Raw genomic sequence first — 20,970 nt, forward strand, 5'->3', positions numbered from 1 at the left:
AGGACAGATGCCGTCTTTTTTCTTGGGGAGCTTATGCTCAAAGGCCACTTCCTGCAAGTCGGCTGCCCAGCCAGACCTGAGAAACAGACTTTGGTCTGATGGAAGGGGCACTGGTGCTGGCGCTGCGCTTTCTTGCTGTGTGGCCTCAGGCTGGGCCCGTGAGGGCTCAGAGCATGTGACACAGTGGAAGAAGGAGATCCCACTGGTGAAACTGGGCTCATATTCCAGCACTGCACCCTAATGGCTGTGTGACCTCTGGAAATTATTAAGCTCTCTGTTTTACTTCAGCTGTAAAAGGGATAGAATGCCTGCTTCCTCGGGTTGTCAGGAGGATTGCAGAATCACCGTAAAGTCCCAGTGCTATTAGTGCTCAGATTAAGCTGTCATTTCAATCATAGAGCCCTGACCCCCATAGTCCTCATAACTATCAAAATGTGAGCCCACCCCAAGGAGGCACCTAGGGGCTGGGAAGGGCTAAGGATGACTGATGGCCTTGGTTCTTCTCTGCTCAATTTCACAGTCGTGGCTTTGGACAGTCCAACTCACTCCCAACGGCCGGCTCTGTGGGCAGTGGCATGGGCAGACGGAACCCACGCCAGTACCAGATCCCTGCCCGGAATGTCCCTTCTGCCCGCCTCGGCCTCTTGGGCACCAGTGGCTTCGTCAGCTCCACGCAGCGCAACACCACAGCCAACCCCACCATCATGAAACAAGGAAGACAGGTCTGCTCCTCCCCGGGGAAGAGGGTGGGCCAGCCAGGCTCAGGACATCTCACCAGATAATGACCCCAAGGCGAGGGGAGCGGCCCGGGGGTGGGACCCTCCACCGAGGACAGTTGTCCCTGTGCCTCAGAGGCTCTTTGCACCATTTCACTGGAGATAAAGCAAGGCCATGGTGGCACCTGGCTTCCCAGGGATTTCTTTAGGATGCTCTATGACCACCTTAACGGTGGGGATCCTGCACATGGAGCCTGTAGGAAGAAATGCAAGACCTACGGCTTCTTTCTTTTCTAATCAATTTTTGTTGAAGTATAGTTGATTTACAGTGTTCTGTTAGTTTCAGATGTACAGCAACGTGATTCAGTGTTATATATTCTCTTTCAGATTCTTTTCCCATATAGGTTATTACAAAGTATTGGGTAGAGTTCCCTGTACTACACAGTAGGTCCCTGTCGTTTGTCTATCTTATGCGTAGCAGTGTGTGTATGTTACTCCTAAATTCCTAATTTATCCCTGCCTCACAGACCTAGTTCTTCTTTGCCTTGATCCTTGACCTGTCCCAGCAGATCCCACCACCTTCCAGATTTGGCTTCCGGAAGAGCCTGAGCATTTAAGGAGCTTTCTTAACCTTTTCATCTGAGGCAAATAAGATCCCAGCTGTGGTAGAGAAGCCACAGGAAGGAGCCTGAGAGAGGCTATCAGAGGGAGAATTGAAACATTCCCAGTCCATCAAGGCCAGGCTGCCTAGGGGTTCTTGCTGTGTGGCTTAGAGCTGACCTCTGTCCCCTGGCTCCTCGACCCATTTGTCCCTTCCCCCACCCCACCCAGCACCAGCTTCGTGGGGATCTGCCATTTGGGGCTGGGGTCAGAAGAACACAGGTGGGTCTGAGGTTGTCATGAGAAGCTGAGGGTTGACAGCTTGGTTTAAAAACAGGAAATAGATAGGATTCACTCCCCCAAGGAAGCAGCACAGGGTAGGAGAAAGCCCCCACGCCCTGACCGCTGCAGGAAGCCCCCACACCCGTCCAAGAGGAAATCACCACTAGGACACCCGCGCCATAAGAAACACACCAGCTGAGTTGTGCCAGCTTGTTGCCAGCTGAGCGTTCTTTTTTCTCCTCCTCGCTTTGTAGTAAATTGTAAGAATCTTAAAAAGAAAATCAAATGAGAGCCCTGAAATAGTCTTCATTGCAGACATTTATAGAACTCCCCCCATTTCCTAGAAAAGTGAGAGGAAAAGCAAAGGCAACAGAAGGGATAAAAAGAGTTTTGGAGGTAGCGAAGGAGATGCATGTCCAGATTAAGCTAAGGCTTCAAGAGGAGCCTGGGGCTGAGGGCTTGGGGAGGGGAGGGTGTTAAAGAAAATGAATGGAATCTAAAACCCCCCTCTCTAAGTAAGCCGACACATGGCACAGGCCTATAAGCCCTTTTCCAGAAGTTAGCAGAGAGGTCTCCCAAGGGATTTGCCTCCTAGATTCTGGCCTTGTGGCCTGGTCCCCTCCCCCCGCCCCACCCACCCCCCGCCCACATGTCTGGACCAATGGTTTCCCCTTTCATGTTTCTCCCCAGAACCTCTGGTTCGCCAACCCCGGGGGCAGCAACAGCATGCCAAGCCGCACCCACAGCTCAGTCCAAAGGACCCGATCGCTGCCCGTGCACACTTCGCCACAGAACATGCTGATGTTCCAGCAGCCAGGTAGGGCCCAGCCTCCATCTCTCACTCTCCTCCCCCTTGACACATTGGGGAGGCCAGTCACCAAAATAGATGCCCCAGTGAACCCAGACGGAAAGTACTTCGCCTCAACTCTCACTGTGCATTCTTTTGAGCTTATAGAAGCCTTTCCTTTTTTAAACCGTGCCTTGCCAGCATGAATGGCGGCGGGTTGGCCGGAAGCCAGCACTCGGAGCCCCGGAGCTGATTGCGATCTGACGGCGATGGGGGATGTTTTTTATCCTAGTCATATTTCTAGGTTGATTAACCCAGAGGTATCACTGGAAGGCTTTCAGGGGGTGTTGGGAGGGGTTCTGTGTGTAGCATGTGTGTGGTTGGTGTGTACGTGGGGGATGTGTAGACTGTGAGACAGAGAAAGAGAAAACTTGACAGGGGTGATGCTGAGAGACCTGCCGCTGGTCTGAAAGCACCTCACACACATCTTCCCTTTACCTGGTTAGACCAGCTTGGTGCCCCCTGTTACCTTCGCCCACGCCTCTTCAAACAAAGCAGCCTACAGGTGCTTGCCCCTCTCTTTGTGCAGACGGTGACCTCTTCAACTCCATGAGTAATACAAAGCCCTCAAAGCAATTATGACACCTGTCTAAATGACCATCTAGGCGGGCAGAGCAGACGTGGGTTGCAGCTGGAGGAAGATGCCCGCCCTAGGTGGTAGATGTGCTCTGTACAGTGCCTTGTACAGGTGTGGGGGGAAATGTCACTGTGGCCTGGGTAGGCAAGGAAGCTTCTTGGAATCACAGGTGAGCTTCAGGGAGCAGAGGTGAAGAGATGGAAAGAGGAGGGAGGATTTGCAAGCAGAAGGAGCTAAGAGAACAGGATCACAAGGGTACCAAGTGCCAAGGCGAGTCCCACAGTGGCCCTGTGCCGCAGATGGGGGTGGGGGTGGGGTTAGTCTGAGTAGACCAAGGAAGCTGGAAAGATGTAGCTGATGGAAGGACCCTGAACCCAAGGCCCAGGAGCTCAGATCCCAACTGCTCTCATTGGGGAATCGAAGGAAGATTTTGAGCAGGGATCAGACAGGAGGAGGGGAGGCCACCGAGAGAGGGGAGGATGCTGATGGCAGGCACAAGATGTGTCAGGAAAGGAAGGGATACCCACTGGTCCAGATGCTGGCTTAAATTTAAAGCTGCTTCTTGACTTCTAGAACTCTACCTGTTTGTGCAGTTTTGTCTTAAAGCTCCCTTTCTTTGTTTTAATAACTTGCTATTTTTCTTCCTGAAAATAAACATTTGAAAAAAATTTGAAGGCTATGAAGGCCTTCTCCCTGGATCATTTAATCCCAGCCTCCGCTTTCATGCAGAATTACATATAATCCATTCCCAGTTTAAAAAAAAAAAAAAAAAAAAAAGGCTGAACAATATTTGAAGACATCCTGGGCATGAGATCTTTCACCGTGAACAAGCAGTTCACCCTGGCCTCAGCCCAGCACCCTGTTGCCTCCCAGGAGCCTAGCATAGCCATAGCCAACTGCTCTCCTCCAGTCCTAACACACGTGTACCTTCTCCATTCTCTCCTGCCTCCTTCTCCCTGCCTGCCACTCTCTTCCAAGTCCACAGTCATCCTCTCTCTGTGTCCCCCATCTTAGCCATGCAGACCAGGCCCACCGGGAAGAGCCAGGCCATCCCTGGGAGAAGAGATGCTTGGGTCTGTTGATATGGATCCACCTGCACTATTTCCCCTCTACTGTTCCACAGCAGCGCCCAACGGTTGGCTTATGCGCAGTTATCTATAACCTCAAGATGCTTCCATCCTCGTCCATGAAGCCTCTTATGCCCATAGTTAAAGAAACAAATGACACCAAAGGGCTTGTGACTGTCCCCCTCGCCTCCCCTCCCATCCCGCAGTCCCACCTCCCAGAGGCAGCACTTAAACTTTCCCGTTGTCCTGGTCATTACCTGCAAGTCTCTCAATCATGTTCTTTGCATACTGGACTTAGAATACTGGAACCCTTGGTGGGTGGTGTTTATTGTTTTAATTAACTTCTTGCCCAAGCATGACAAACCCACTTCCAGCACAGCCCTGATGAACCACAGCATTTCTAGTAACCATGGCACGCGGATAGGGCTGCTCCATATTTCCTGATTGTAAATACCCAGGTTAGGGCTCGGCAGGAGCCACTCCTAATCCTGCCCAACGCCCTTGGCCCAAGTGGAGTGCCTCCTGGGAAATGACCTTGAACAATGAGGCACGGCATGGCCATGACCCCGGATCCCTGGCTGAGGGAGAAGGAGGCTACAGAAAATGTCCCCACAGGCACAGAATGTTCCTCCTCAGCCTTTGTGTCTAGGGCCTGAGGACCAGGGACTGAGACCACACCATAAGTATCATATCAGGGAGGCAGAAAGTGGCTTTTCTCTTCACACGAGCAGCGGTAATAGTGAATGCAAAGTGGAATAGAGATGTGTGACCAACCCAAAATGAAGTACTCAGAAAGCTGCTCCATTCCAACATAGTGGTTTCCTCCTGGCCATTAGTTGTCTTCAAAGCACCCATTTTGAACCATCTGGGCAAATCTCAAAGATGACCATGCTTTATAAGGAGGTTTGGTTCTCCAAACTTAAAATAATCCCATCAAGAGAATGGAATGTCACCAAAGAATAAAGAAAAGGCCAAGGGCTAGAACCAGCCTCCAAGCTGTGTATCAGTTGATCAGTCACCTTGCTCCGATTTGCAAGATGTTTCCTTTCTTCCTGAATGGACTGAACCTATGGGCCCCTTGGAGGTTGGGGCATAAGTTAGTCTTCACTTTATTCCCACATGGACAGATCTGAGATGTTTCCCAGGACAAGCTGGGAGAGCTGGCAGTGACTGTTGCCACTTGCTGGCCTCTGGGATGAGTAAGAAACACGAAGCTGGTCCTCCCAGAGCTGGGGGGACAGAATCTGATACACTCGCCGGGTGGGGTGGGGTCGGGGGCAGGTATGACTTGAGCTAAAACCAGTGAGAGGGGTCACATTTATCCAAAAGGCAAGGTGTTTTCCCAACTGGAAAATTAGTTTGGAAACTGCCCTCAGGATGATACCTTATCTTGGAAGCAGATCCTGTTGGCCAGGCTCAGCCACCCTTGGGATCAGAGAGGATCTCAGAGAAGCCCCGGTGTGACACCAGGAGGCCATGGAGGCTCCTTACCACCTAGAGAGCCTGACAGGAAAGGGCAGAGGCGCCAGAAGCTGACTACAAGGGAAAAGCATGCACGGGAAGGGTAGACTGGATAGCCTCACACAGGACCTCATCCTTCCCTTGCACAAGACCGAGTGCCAACTACCTTTGGTACTGGACCACCCAGATGTGAGATGGGCAAAGCAGGGCCTTGCACGGCAGCATTTCATGATGTGATATATCTATTCTCCATAGCAAACCTCCCCTATACAGCTGCCCATGACTGGAATCCTTCCACCATTAGAATCCCTGGGAGCATAGAGCACAAAGCAGTCATCATTCATTTCCTCCTCAGTGTGAGTGAGTTTCAGATTCCTTCAAGAGAACTGCCTTCAGAAAGAGTGGGGAGAGGGAGAGTGCCATCAGGGTGCTGAGTCCACAGTGGGGAGGGGGGGGGAATGGAAGGGGCTGCCATGCAGAGACTGAGACCAGAATAGGGACACACTTAGAGTACCTGATGAACACATGCTCCCTGCCTTCTAGTAACCCAAGGCAAACAGCCCTGCTCAGGACTGGCAGATGATGGGCATGGAGGTTGGCAGATGAATCAATTCTGTCACAGCCCAGAACCCAGCTGGGCCTGTGCCTCACTGTCTTCAAGAGCCATGTTCAGAGAGACCCACGTGGGGCGAGATGGTACAGTACTGGCTTGCACCATATTCCTGCTTGTCATTTTTCATAAAAGTGTCCCAGAGGATTTCCCCAGCACTTGGTTCTGCAGGTTTAAGAATGAGGCCCCCAGAGAAGAGCTGCCTTCCCCAGCAGACTCGGTGGTGTGGGGGGGTCCTCCCTCCTCTCCATCCTCTGTCTCTTCCTCTTCCAGACTGACTTTCCTGAGGCCTCACCTTCCGATAACTCTGCTTCTCACTTAACCAGACTCCAAGCCTTTCTGCTTATTCAGCAACAGAGTGGCCTCCCCTGTCGCTGGCAAAATGGGATTCTCAGGGTTTTGCCCTGAATGCCCTGACCTATTGCTTATCTTAAAGTCCCAAAGAAATTTGCCTCTTTTCCTCAGCCTCAGTGACTCAGAGAAGGCAGCAGAAGGGCACCTCAGATGCCACAGACGTGAGAGCTGGGGCGGCTGCTTCTGCGAAGGAAAAGCCATGTGGGGACACCCCCAGGTGGACCCTGCAGCACCTCTTTAGGGATGGTAGCTGCCCCTTCCAGAGTCTTCTTGACCCTGGGCCTGTACAGGTGTCCCTGTTCTTGTGGGACTTCTGAAAGGGCACAATTGAAAAGTCCCAAGTCAGGGAGTTCCTGTTGTGTCTCAGTAGTAACAGACCCAACTAGTATCCATGAGGACGAAGGTTTGATCCCTGGCCTTGCTCAGTGGGTTAAGGATCTGGCATTGCAGTGAGCTATAGTGTAGTTTGCAGACACAGCTCGGATCCCCTATTCCTGTGGCTGTGGTGCAGGCCAGCATCTGTAGCTCCAATTCAACCCCTCGCCTGGGAACTTCCATATGCTGTAGGTGTGGCCCTAAAAATCAAAACAAACAAATAAACAAACAAAAACAAACAAACAAAAAAACCTGTCCCAAGTCAGCTAAGCCTCTGGACATCCTAGAACACATGGATCCTCAAATACATCCTAAATACAGGGGTGGTCTGATGGGAAAGAGAAGAATGCCATGTCCTCAGAGCTAAAGAAGAGCCCGCTTGGGCAGCAGCAGAGAAGGTTCAGTCAAGTCTTTCCTTTTGGCCTCCCGAAGTCTCAGAACTACGTCTGCCTGGTCCATTACTGCTGGGGGCCCAGGACAAATGTCATGCACCCCCCAGGGTGAGCAGGGGCCAGGAGAAGAGCTGGCCTGTAGTTTACATGGGCCCGGGACCTCCTAGCCCGAGATGGAAGCTGGTGTTCACCAGGCTGGTCTCTTTCTGTCTCGTGTGTGCGGGAAGATGCCTTGGATCTGTTTTTATCAAATACACAATTAAAGTGTCACACTATTAGGAAACTCTGGAGTGTGAACATATGGGCTTCTTCCAAGACTTAGAATTTTTCAGAGCTGCTCTGAGTGGTGGGGGTCATGACTCCCCCAGGTGCCAGAGGGAAGAGCTGGAGGATAAAAAGCAAGCATGCCAATTTTCAACCTAAAAGAGCAGCCACCAAGGTTTGGAGATTCTGGAGCAGAGATCCCCACATATCTCAGCCCCCTTTTTTTGGAACACGCAATCCCAGGCTTGGAAAATGGCATTTTGCTGCGTGTTGGCAAGAAATCCTGCAGCTGAAACACTTCTCTCCAAATGTCGAGCATCTTTATTTATCCAAATCTCTCCACAGTGTTTGTTTAAAGGGGAGTGCTAGAGAGTAAACTAAATTTTACAATGAGCATATGGATGGCTATAATTGCTGGGGTGTTTTTTTTTTTTTTTATTTGCTAACTGGCTATATATAAAGTTGTGTTTCTATTTTATAGATTTCACACCCTGAAGGCTGCTAATTTTTACACGCATATGATTTTCACATGAATGGAGGAAAATACTAAAATACTCCTCCTTGCAGATTGTCTAATTGCCCCGACCCTCCTCTGGAAGCAGGGGTGGGTGGGGGTGGGGAGCCGGATTCCCTGGCTCTCAGCCCGCCTGGAAGCCCACTCGTCCTCTGTCTACTCCTGAATTGGCACAATTGTCTTTCAGACCCACTGATGCTGGAACTTTGATTGAAAAAACCCTATCTGCTCCCCAGTGCTCCTCATATTTCTCCATTTTGCCAACCTTCTCTGGGAGAATTTTAAATAACACAAATGACATCTGCCTCTGAATTAGCGGGTAATGGGAAACACAGATTGCAGGGAAGACCTAACCCTATAGCTCATGGAGGAAAACAAATACTTTGGTTTAGCCATTGGTTTCTACTTCCTCTCCCACCAAACCACCGACCTCATTTTTAATTCCCTCCCCTCTCGCCACGCCCCCCCCCCCGCCCCCGGCTCCAAGCGCCCCCTAGTGGGGATGCAAAGGAGCATGGAAGTGGCTTGCCCTTTGGGCCACGGAATCCTTTCCCCATTTTACAGATGGAGGAGCTAAGGCCAGAGAAGGGAACAGCTTCCCAGGGTCACACAGGAAGGCAGTGGCAATGCTGAGACTTCCCAGGCACTCAGAACCTATCCCACTGCTGACATTTTTTCTGCCTTCCCTCGGAGGATTTCATAATTCTGTCCAAGTTTCATAATAGCTGTCAAGCGTTTCCTTCTAGTTCTTGTTCCATCTTTTTCATCACTCAATAGACATGCTTGAGGTGTGCAGCAGGCCATGGCTGGGAGAGTCTGAAAAATCTGAGAACATCGTCACTGTCTGCAATGGGCTTCCAAACTTGTCCAGGATGTTCAAGAGCCCCCCTGGGCTGGGGATGGGGGGCAGTGCTGATGGTGAGCCCCAGCAGGACTGAGGATGCTCCCAGGGCAGCCTCCCTCTTGAAAGCAGAGGAACCAGGGCCTGGAGAGAGAGGGAGGGTCCAGAGGTAGAGGGGATTTTGTGGTTAGAATGCACAATGTTGTCCCAGGTGGCAGGAACCCACAAAGCAGCTGGTTCCGCCCTTGCTCCTAAAGTGATTGGAGGCTGAGTGTGTGGCAGGCACCTGCAGGCTTGCAATGAGCAGAAGACTCACGTAGGCTGTAGGCTCTTGTCCCAGCTCTGTGCTAGCCAGCTAGCCTCCATGAGTCACTTAGTCTCTGGGAGCCCCGCTTGAGAATTGAACACCAGCACAGATGGTCTGGGACTCAGAGGAGGCTCTCATCAGGCTTTGGCTTCCCCTTTCTTTCTTTATTTTCTTTTTATTTATTTTTGTTTGTTTGTTTTTTAGGGCTGCACCCGCAGCACATGGAGGTTCCCAGGTTAGTTGTCGAATCGAAGCTGTAGCTGCCGGCCTACACCACAGCCACAGCAATGCAGGATCCGAGCTGTGTCTGTGACCTACACCACAGCTAATGGCAACGCCAGATCCTTAACCCACGAGCAAGGCCAGGGATCCTCATGGATGCTAGTCAGATTTGTTAACCACTGAGCCATTATGGGAACTCCTGTTTCCCTTTCCTGCTCCTCATAATGAAGCAGAAATGCACCAGGCCCAGTTCTAGCCAGGTCCTGCTCCAGTGCAGCATACATTCAACTGGGAGGAGACAACAAGCATACACATAATGTGTCAGGTGTTGGTGACAGTTGTGAAGAAAAGGAAAGCGGAGGAAAGGGATGGGGTGGAGAAATTCTGTTCACATGCAATGAACAGAAGGTTCTTTCCAAGGAGACAGGAGGGCCAAAGACGTGACTGCAGGCAGAGGATAAGCCAGGGAAATGTCCAGGGACCAGCAGTGCAAAGGCCCTGGGGTAGAAGAGGAACTGGTATGGAGAGAAGGAAGGGATTGCTGTATGAGGACAGAGAGGTGACAAGGGGCCATATTGGCAGGACCTTGCAGGCTTTTACTCCAATGGGAAGCTGCTGGAGGGGTCTGAGCAGAGGTCTGTCAGACTGTGACTATGACAGCTATTTTTAGTTACTGGGTTTCTTCCAGTCACCTGTGTTCAATAAGTGACTCAGAGGTTGGTTGAACAGAGTCAGCCCACCCTCCACGCTGGCCCTGGGTCGCCCCCTCGGGTGGCACACCAGACCCTCACCCTGGCAGGTGGAGCCAGCTACACCATGAATACCTTGTTCCTGTTCTTGGAGTCCCGGTCACCAATATAACCTTTTGTCCCCTGCAGAATTCCAGCTTCCCGTGACTGAACCTGATATCAACAACAGGCTGGAGTCCTTGTGCCTCAGTATGACCGAGCACGCCCTGGGAGGTGAGTGCGTCCTCCCCACATGTCACTGCACACCTGGGAGAACCACAGCCATCTGCCAGCACTCTGACAGCAGCCTGAGAGAGGAAAGGGCAAGGAGGCAGGGGCCAGGTTGGGAGAGGGGCTGCAAGGTGCTGTTGGACCCTCGTCAAACACGCCATACACAGCACACACGCCATACACAGTGGCCCACAGGGCCCTGCTCCTCCTCCTTTGGGAAGTGACTTGGGGGCCCTGAAGACAAGGGCCTCTTTCCCTGGAGGCTTTGCCCCCTAGGCACACTGGAGTCCCACCACAGCTGTTGTTCTAGCCACATGCAGGCGCTGGAGGAGTCGAGAACACAAGACGTGGCTTTTAGTGGAAACATCCCCCTACAGCATTGGATTCTTTCCTTCTCGGCACTAGATCCCCCAGTCTGGTCCAAGCATATCCCAACTTGCTCTAAAAATAGAATTTCTGAAACCAAAATCCCTGCTTGCTTTTATATCTCCCTGTTCCAAATGGCTTCCACGACACCCAGAGCCTTAAGCAGTCCGAGGTGTCCTTCATAGTGTGACAGGCATGGTCCACTTGTGCCAGAGGTTTGTGTGGCTACAGCCCCCCAGGAGTTCCCAGAAGCGGCTGGGTCATCCGTCTGTCCACTTGGTCTGCAGCCCTGCATTGTCACAGCAGCCCTGGGAGGCCTTCAGTGCCCTCCTGCTACTAAACGGGTGCCTCTCTCTGGCTTGGCCTTGCTGCCAGCCCTGGGGATGTTTGGCAGGCAGAAGAGAGATGTCTGCCCCTTCCTGCCAACCTCCAGGGAGGCTCTGAGTCATGGAGATGCCAAGAGGCCTCCTGTGACCCTTCCCGACAGCCCTCTCCAGTCTGGATGCGCTCCCCCCACCAAGGAGGTGGGTGCACTGAGAGCCACAGCTTGTGCTCCTGCTGCCACGCGGGGAGATGCTGCTGTCAGCCGCTGCTCCAGAAAGCTCTGTCCTCCTGCCCAGGGATGTTGAGACTTTTAGCCTCTGCAAGCACAGTCTTATCCTGAAACCAAATATGAGGCAGATAAATGCCCTGCATGGAGCAGAGCGCAGACCGGGACTGAAGCCACCTGACCTCAGCTGTGTGAGGCTCTGCAGGACCTCCACTCAGTACCACAAGGGAGCAAGCTGAAGGCCTCCCAGGGCTGCTGACCAGACAGTCAGTGGGGTATACAGCTCTTTCTGTGACTCCCACCCTGCCCCTGGGGTTCCAGGGAACCCCATTGGCAAACACCGCTGTCCCCCTTGGCCATTCAGTTCAGATCCTAGAAGCTCCGCCCTCTCATGGGCTCACTCCTGGTACCTTCAGGGGAGGTGCCACCAGCTCCTCTTCTCCGGGTAACTGAGGAGATTGGGCCACTCCCCCAGCCCCAAGGAATGATGGGAAACAACCCAGAGGTTCCTCAGCAGAGGCATGTGGATGAACAAGAGCCAGTAGAGCCATACAGTGGAATGTCACTCAGCCTTTAAAAGGAATGAAGTACTGATGCACACAGCCCCACGGCTGGACCCTGAAAGTAGGTGAAAGCAGCCAGATACAAAAGACCACACAGTGTATGATTCCCTTCATGTGAAATGTCCAGAATAGGCAAATCTACAGAGACAGGATTAGTGGTTGCCAGGGCTTGGAAGGAGGTGGGAACAAAGAGTGACTGCTAATGGGTACCAGATTTCTTGGGGGGGGGGTTGACAAAAATATTCTGGAATTAGATGGTGATGATCATTGCACAACTCTGTGAAGATGCTACACACACACACACACACACACACACACACAAATACACACATACACACTGAATTGTACACTTTAAAACGGTGATATTTGTGGTATGCAAATTATATCTCAATTTTGTCCAAAAGGGAAGGCTTCCAGACCCGGAGCAGCCAGGCCAGGCTCAGCCCACTGCACAGGCCCAAGTGCCTCCCACCTGACACCTGACAGGCTGGCAGGGGGTGAAGGGGGAACTCTGCTCAGTCCCACGCTGCTGTGGGAGCAGACACGAGAACCGACCTTCCCCCCAGGGCTTAACAGATCTCAGATAATTGGCACATTGGAAGCTCTTCTCAATCTGCTAAGTACTAACATCATAATCATTAGTAGTAAGAATGCCAAGTGCCCTTTATTAAAGGGAGGTTTTTGTTGAAAAGCCTTCATTTTTTTTAGCCTGTTCTCTTATTTTTACAGAAAACCTCTGTGAACTGATGGGGGATTTTCTGCTAATGTTTTCATCTTGTTCATCTCCTAAGCCTTTTTATTGCCCTGTTTTTTCTCAATAATCCTCTCTGGTGGGAAGCTTTGTAAGCAGTTTCCTGAGCAGAGAATGCAAATTAGGTTCAGGGTGGCCTGGCTGGGCACTAGTGGCGATGTGCCCTCCCACTGTGACAGCACCTCTCCGCTGGCCGCCCCCTTCCAGGTTCCAGGGGAGATGAGCTGGCTGAGGACAGAACTTCTGCCAGTGAATGCAGTCATTTTACAGGAGGACAAATGACTAGGGAGAGGGAAGCTGAGGGGTAGAGGAGGTCCCTACTTTTCTTGCATCTCAAGAAAAGGGCAGGGAGGTATCCCGGCACCTGGGACCCCACATCCCAGGATGACCATTCTAGTGTGGTGGCTCCCCAGGCCCGGCCTTGGGGCCCAGCCTTTTGTGCTGACCACTCTGTTCTCAGTCTCCTCCGATGGAGTCCTTGGAGAAGGCGGCGGTGGGGGTTGGTGGGGGGGAAGCGGGGGTGGGGTTGCCTCTGCCATCTTGGTTTGAAAGTCTGTACTGGAGGCTCTCATCTAGCTCTGTGCCCATGCTCCCCCACAGTGGTCCCAGATGTTCAGAAAGATGTGATGTCAGGCCTGACCATTCTCTTCCTCCTGCAGAGGGGTTAGAGGGGTAAGAACACCCATGGTCACAAAGCGAGGCTCCACCTGTCAGAATGGAGTCCTTGGGGAATCAAACCATAGGAGGAATGCAAGGCCAACCCTCTGATGTTCTGGGGTTTGTGCTTCTTGCCATTCCTTCTCACTTTCTCTCCTCGCTCCTTCCTGGGACTCAAAGCCCCACTTACAGCCAACAGGGAGACTCCGTGCAAATTAGAAAAAGCCTCCACCCTCTCAAGTCACTGTTCTGCCATTTGTTTGAAATTTGCCATAGTAATTATAAAACCTATGATGGGAACATGTGAATGGTGCCCCTGGAGTTGGGCAGTGCACAACTCGCACAACTGTAAATGGTGAATCTGGACTTAACCCATCAGTCATTTCCCTGCAGACAAATACTGACCATCACTCTTGGAGGATAAGGTATGGGGTTAGAATTCTGTGAAAATGCAACATAGGGTTGGGTTAGTTGAAGTTTTCTTGTTTCCAGCTCTTCACTTCCACTACTATGAAAAGTTGGCATTAATGAGTAGATGCTGAGGCCCAGCAAGAGTGTTCACTGCATTTCTACAGACAAGGGAGTGGTCTTGATGCCCCCACCCCAACCACATATGTGGATGCACATGTACATACTTAATGTTCTCCCACAACCAGTTACCACTGTAGAGCTGCCACTCAAGAGACTAAGGTTGACAGCACAGAAGCGGGGGGTGAGGGGGTGATCAGTTCCTATCTAGCGACCACTAGGATTGAGCATCTGCAACCACACATGCTCTCAGGGCCATTTGCTTCCCCACTTCAAAATCTCCTTAAAAATCTATAGAACTTTATACACACATAAAACTGGGGACTCTGTAACTCATGGATAGATGATGGATAGTTTGCATCAATGTCAGTATCTTAGTGGTAATATTATACTATAGTTTTTCAAAATGTTACATAGGGGCCAAGCTAGAAACAGTGCTATTTCTTACAACTGCATGTGAACCTACAATGATCTCACTAAAATCTGAGTTAAAGAAACAAGTCCCTGATGGCAAAATGCCATGAGGAGGCCAGGAGACCCCTGCAGTGCACACAGTACTCTTCACATCACTCAGGGTTTCCAGCTGTCCCTGGAACACTCCACCGCACTCCTCTCACACCAGAGCTCCCTCCTGTGTCTGGATGCGCCTCTGCTAGACCGGTCTTGTGACACAGAGGCTTAGACCAAGGCTGACCTTTGGACAGCAGCACAACCAGGAAGGCATCTTGCATTCCAGCCTAGTCTTCGCTTAGTGGTCACTGAACGTAGTCATTTCTACTTCTGATGGCTAATCCATGCCTCTCAGCCCACTGGAGAAACTCTAGCCTGGATACATGAGCTGTCTGCCCTCTGCTCCACACCCTCCTCTTCTCCTGCTCCTCTTCTCCTACTAGCACTATCTACAAGAGTCACTTTTATTCATGGTGAAACCAGCCTTGACTTCCAAAGGCGACTTAAACACTCCTTCCTCCATGTTCCTGCTGTGTCTGGTACATACTCCGTTATAGCAGTTATTACTTGCATGTCATTGTGGGTTTACATGTCTGTGTCCTGTCTAGGTTCTATGTACTTGGACTAGAGAGTGAGGATTAGGTCTTTTTGTCTTGGTTCCCAGGCTCAGCATGGCTTCTGCCAAAAAAATAGCTCTTCGTTCCCCAATGTTGAGTGGGTGGCTGTGTGAAGGATGGATGGATGGACAGATGAATCCTTGTCTGTCCTCAGAGACTGAGTGGCCCAACGTGCATGATGTTGGAGTTCATGGGCAGAAATGGAATTGCTTTGCTCACCTGTGCCCATCGTGTCCTTCTTTCTCTCCCAGACGGGGTTGACCGGACCTCCACAATCTAGAAGCTGAAGATGAGAGTGACCGCGCTGGCCGTGAAATCGACTGCTGCGGGTCCAGTGTCAGCCATCTTCAAGGTTGCACAGAATCCTCCAAGATACTTTGCAGCCTTTTTTTTTCCCCTGGTCCCTCTCCCATTTTGATTTTGTGAGAGCGTAGGTCGTCCTTGTAAACATTTCAGTAGACCTGGGATTGGTTATTTCGTCATTTTGTTTCTGTTATGGGATGGCTTGTTATGGGGCATGGGGAGGGGTCTCTGAGCGAAACATGGGACTGGGAGGGAATGGAGGGAATGCAAGTGGCCTCCTGGATGGAAAGGTTTGGGGGGAGACTACCTGCCATGAGAGAGACGAGAGAGACCTGGGAGGGAGGCAGAGGCCCCCGGAGCTGGGAGCCTTCTCAGAAGCCTGCCTTCACAGTCAGGGCCCCAGAGGAAGGTGTGGCTGCCTGCGACCAAAGCAAGACAGCAGCTGGCTCTTTTCTGCTTCCCCTGATGGGATCCCCTGAGGCCCCTGCTTGAAACCCAGCTGCAGGAGAAGTCCGCGTGGCAACGGGGGCGGGAAGGGAGAAATTCCCTCCAACAAAATTTCAGATAAACTGATTTGTGTATTGTTTACATACCAATTTTAAAGGGTACATAATGTGTAAAGAGTTGGGATAGAACTTTTCTTCATACTCCGGTTTTTGTAAAGGATTTGTTGATATGGATTCATTTTTTTTCCCTCTATTTTTTTATAATAGCAGCAGGGTTGCCTTTTTAAGTGGCTGTCAAGCTCTGCTTCTCGGGAAGACGGATACTGTCACGTAGGCCTGAGTTGCATCTTCCACCTGTGAGAGGAAGGAGTGTGCAGGTGGAGCTGAAGGACCAGGATGCGGCTGGAATGGGCAGGGCACTGGGAGGGCGCCACCCTGTGATCGATTATGGGATTGTGCGCAGTCACCTGGAGATTCTGAAAGAATCCCTCTGCCTTTTCTGTGCTCGATTTGCCTCTCACCCAGAGACACCTCTTCCTCCCCACCTCACCACGGGGTTTCATCCCATCACTCCTGGCCTCGCTATACACACACACACACACACAGCAGGGTGTACAAGTTCCATTGGAGGAGGAAAGGCAAGGATGGATATTTTTCACTAGCAAGAGGCCTTAATATCTAAAATAATAAGCTCAAAAAGACGTTTGGGGGAAAGGGGCGGTCCTCACAGGACTCAGAGCCCAGAGGCTGCATCCTTTTGGTTTGATCAGTGTTGAGGAAGAGGGAGAGCAAGTTCCAGCAACGATGTATAAATGGTCAGTTAGCAAGTAGCAAGGAGAGCTGCGGGGAGGCGTCCCAGGTGGGCAGTGAAAAACGTGGGAAAGTCGACTTCGGGATGGAAACGATGGTTCTATCGCATAGGTCAGGGATTTGCTGTGTTGTCGGCTGATTTATCCGCCCACACAGAAGGGAGACAAAACCACTCCTTACATGGTGAGAGATTAACAGACTATGCTACCACAAAGTAATAGCTCTGTTTCTTAAGGGCAAGAAAGACTATGTTTCAGAGTTTGATGCAATGGAAGGTATTAGAGGAAATCCAAGAGGAGCTGTGCTCTGCACTGGAAAATTGGGTTGTGTAAATGATGGTGTGACAGCTCAGCCAGAGGCGAGATTGGGGAGATGGGATGAGGCCTGTTTATTGAATGGGTGAGTCTGGTACCATTTTTGTGTTTTTGAGCAAAGTTTAAAAAGATCCAGCCATGAAAATTACTGCATTTGCTTATGGTTATTTTAAAAAATTAAGTTAATGAAGTAAATCCAAATGTAAAAGCCCTTAATGACATCCAGACGGCTTTCTTCTACCTTCAGGATTAAAAATGTACACCAAACAGCCTTGGATGTTGTGAAGCTTGTGAAGTCCTTTTAACATCGAAAGTGTGGGAACATCTTAGCATTAGAGAGCCTTTAGCAAGCAAAGAAGGCTTAAATCCACAACATCCTGCACTGCATTAAAAAAAGAAAAAGAGAGAGAGCACTCTCCTTGGGTGACTATTCTAAAGAGGCAAATCCATGTGCAGAAAGAGGCAGCGTTTTTTAGTTAATTTTTTTTTTTTAACCAAGTGCCATTAACATTCATCCACCACACCCCTTGGCTAAGCAAGCTTAGGGTTACTTGGGGAATGTGTTAGGATGGACGATCACGTGTGAGCTGGGAAGAACAGGTCAAAGAAGTTGAAGGCCAAAGGCAAGACCATAGGGTTTGTGAAGGTGTTTTCATGGATGCTTAGAGCGTCAATAGAAGAAGGAAAAAAAAGGTATAATACGTCTCGTGGAGAAATGAGAAAGCATTCAGATCTGCTGCAGAACACATATATCCATAAAGACTTGGGTTGTTCAGAAAACAGATTGTGAACACAATCACATTAGCATGAATCCTTTAAAAGGAAGAAGACCTTAAAGTATTTGCAAATCTGAATTTCTATTTATTCCTTCACTGAATATAGAAACAATGGTTATCTGATTATTAGAGATATTATTTTGGATATGTTATTAACTTGCTATGGCTGGTAACCATGATAAAGTCTGTTATTAATAACAACAATTCTTTTTTTTAAAAAAAAGAAAAGCTTATTTTTCATTGACTGTGTATAGATTTATCTACTTAGTTGTGTTTTGCTATTAGCATTTTAATTTTTTTTTAAGTTGAGTGTTCTGATAAATTTTAGGAGCCTGTCCCCACTTTGTCTTGAGTCCTGTGTTGACTGCAGGTATACAGCTCAATCTAAAAATCCTAAAAGCAAAAGAACTTTATTTATAAAACAAACAGTTGCATGCATAAGGCTGTGAAGTCAGATATTTAGTAATAAAGCGGCAGTGCCTTTTTTTGTATTTACCCATTGACCCCTAAATGCAACTGTTTTATATTAAGTAAAGAGTGAAAGTGAAAAAAACGCAGAGTAAAATCTATTTCACTACTTGGTTTCCTTTTCTTCCCCTTGTTGTGATTTAAGCAGTGTGTATTTGACATCTCCACACTGTCCCAGAGACAGTGGTGTTCTACAATATTGTTATCATGTATGATGTTTTATTGGTGCTTTTTATTCATAGTGGTTTCTTACCGGAAACAGTAGGAAGACACACATGAACTGTGTACAAGAAATGAAACATTGCTGCTGATATGTTTTGTTTTGTTTTTTCCACATGCTTTTTGAGTTTTTCACTTTTTAAACAAGGGCCAGCAAGCAAAACAGACGCTGCTGGGTCTGCCTGCAGAGGGCGGCTGTTTGCACCAAGCTCTCCAACCCTGGGTACTGATGTCCCTTTTTGGTACTCGGGATTGGAGCCGCAGCTGGGCCCCCTCTCCCTTTCATCTGAAGAGACACTGAGGGAAACATGGTTTTCTTTTGAGGTGTCATTGGCTGCCTTTTAGGGACTGGGAGCCTTCTCCCATCTTCTGTTCTTCTGCACCTCTTGTGCAAGTGTGCAGTGCCAGTGCACGGTTTGCAGATGTGCTTCCCCCGCCTGGAACCGGGATCTCTCCGAGAGCCTGGGCTGGGGGCTGAGCTGGGTTGAATGCGCCAGCAGGCAACGAGGAGGGCAGCCTGGGGAGGAGGAGCAGCCCCCATCTCGGTGGCCCTCTGCGCATGTCCCAGGCAGGCGGCCCTGGCTCGGCCTCCGGTGCAGAGAAGCAGCCTACCCAAGGCGCTCGGGCGTGCCTGTTACAAGAAGGCCCTGCGGAAGGATAATTTGCACATGGGGCTGTGATAACACTAATGTTGATGTTTTGTTTCACAAGTCATCAGAGATGTTTGCAAAGTGAGGTTTGTTTTTTTTTTTAATTCCTTTATCTTTACTTAAAGGTGAATATGTATTCCTCTGGGAGGAATAGGAAGAAAACAGGAATGTTAATAATGTCAAGCAGAAGACTTCCTCCCTTATTAATATATAACCCTCATGTATTTATGCCTAATGTAAGCTGACTTTTAAAAAGCTTTCTTTTGTTGCATGCCCCGTGCAGGCATCCCTCTTGTACATGCATGCCTTTCGTCCAGTTTTCCTGTATAAAGTTAGTGAACAAAGAACTATTTTTGCCTAGTTCATGTTGCCAAGCAATGCATATTTTTTAAATTTGTCATATATGGAAATAGCATGTTTGTTACATGTAAAAGCTTTACTGATATACAGATATACTAATGTTTGAAGATGCTGTTCTTTGCAAGTGTACAGTTTTCAAATGTTGTTACCAGTGAAACACCCTTGTGGTTTAAACTTGCTACAATGTATTTATTACTCATTTCCTCCCATGTAACTAAGAATCATGGCTATATTTCATATCAACGTTATATTGAAAGTGAAGGGAAATGATTAATACAAGGTTTTGTAACACTGGTGTGTGTCTTTTTTCCTTTTTGTCAATATGATTGATTCGAAAACAAGAACTGAATCTTAGAAATAAGCCAGCCAGCAAGGATAAGCTTGACATCCATGTAAACTATTCCCACTTGACTGTTCTACCAAATCTGGTCTTCCGACTATGAGCCATGTTTTTTTGTTTCAGTTTGTTTGTCTTTTTAGGGCTGCACCCAAGGCATACGGAGGTTCCCAGGCTAGGGGTACAATCAGAGCCCTAGCCGCTGGCCTTCGCCACAGCCACAGCAACTCTGGATCCCAGCCGCATCTACAGCCTACACCACAGCTCATGGCAATGCCAGATCCTTAACCACTGAGCGAGGCCAGGAATTGAACCCAAGTCCTCATGCATGCTAGTCAGGTTCACTAACCGCTGAGCCACAACAGGAACTCCTACTTTTTTTTTTTAACTAAAAGGTAGGGAGAGGGTTGTAAAATTTTATGCAGCTTGATCTGGGCCCAGAGTAACCAATAAATGCATCACCTGACATATCTCTAACTAAAAACTCTAACCTTGTGGGTGGTATTGTTTATAGCTTGCCCTCCATCCTCAATGCCTTTGAAATCATATTTTACTCCTTAACCACAGCATAAATAGCAGCGTCCCTGGAGACTTGGGGTTTTAAACTACACATGGCTTGAATCTCATTTTAATACCTTGAATTCCAGTATGATATATAATGAATATTAATACAAATTCTAAATAATGTGTCAATTAAGCATATGGTTGGAAAAACAAACCTGGGTTTGAATTCTGGCTCCAGCGTTCTCTGGCTGTGTGGTCTTGAGCAAGTTACTTACCCTTCCTGAGACTTGGGTAGGGTTTGTGTTTTGGCTGATGATGTTCAAGGTTTATGTAACTAAACCTCCAGTCCAAAAAAATAAGTAAATAATTAGAAACACAAGAAAATATAGGATATAGGGCTTATTGCCACCCAAACCTAGCAACTCAAGATTTCTCTGAGGCAACCACAGTTTAACATTGTGACAGTGACCACATGGTTACTCCCTTTGCACCAGGCTCAAGCTGCTCAAGAGACTGGAAAAAAATCCAAAATGATCCCTGGGAGCATGAAGAAATACCTTGTAAACTGAGACATTAAATAGACTTCCTCCTAAAGTGAAATTCCTATAACCCAAATGAGCTATATCTCAGTGTGTGACTCTGAGTGTTCTGAAGGGATCATGTATAAGAAAAGTCGAGCCTCACTTTCGCAATGTGTAGAATGAGGGAAGATAGGAGAGTTGTGAGATTAGAGGGACGATAGAGGGTTAGTTAGCAGTTTTTCTCAGCAAAGCTGTAGCTTTCTGTCAGCGGTCTCTGTAACGGAATATTCAGTCCTGGAGGAAAGCTTACTCACATAGTAAAGCTTTTAGGACTCCCCTAACAGCCCCTCCCAAAAAGAGATCAAATTGCCTTTATGCAAAGGGGATGGGGA

General features: G+C 49.1%; 1 protein-coding gene across 3 annotated transcripts in view; it reads left to right on the forward strand.

Moving 5' to 3' along the window:
- SAMD4A (sterile alpha motif domain containing 4A) overlaps positions 1–19,511 on the forward strand; it is a 222,896-nt gene extending 203,385 nt beyond the window's left edge. For all 3 annotated transcript variants that reach the window (XM_047767380.1, XM_047767382.1, XM_047767381.1), the window contains 4 exons: positions 521–722; positions 2,289–2,415; positions 10,308–10,391; positions 15,122–19,511. In XM_047767380.1, the coding sequence (XP_047623336.1) occupies positions 521–722; positions 2,289–2,415; positions 10,308–10,391; positions 15,122–15,150 (442 nt within the window). In that variant the 3' untranslated portion in view covers positions 15,151–19,511. The remainder of the gene's footprint in view (positions 1–520; positions 723–2,288; positions 2,416–10,307; positions 10,392–15,121) is intronic.
- The last annotated feature ends 1,459 nt before the right edge of the window (positions 19,512–20,970 follow it).

Source organism: Phacochoerus africanus, chromosome 2 (assembly GCF_016906955.1).
Source record: "Phacochoerus africanus isolate WHEZ1 chromosome 2, ROS_Pafr_v1, whole genome shotgun sequence".
Lineage (NCBI taxonomy): Eukaryota > Metazoa > Chordata > Mammalia > Artiodactyla > Suidae > Phacochoerus > Phacochoerus africanus.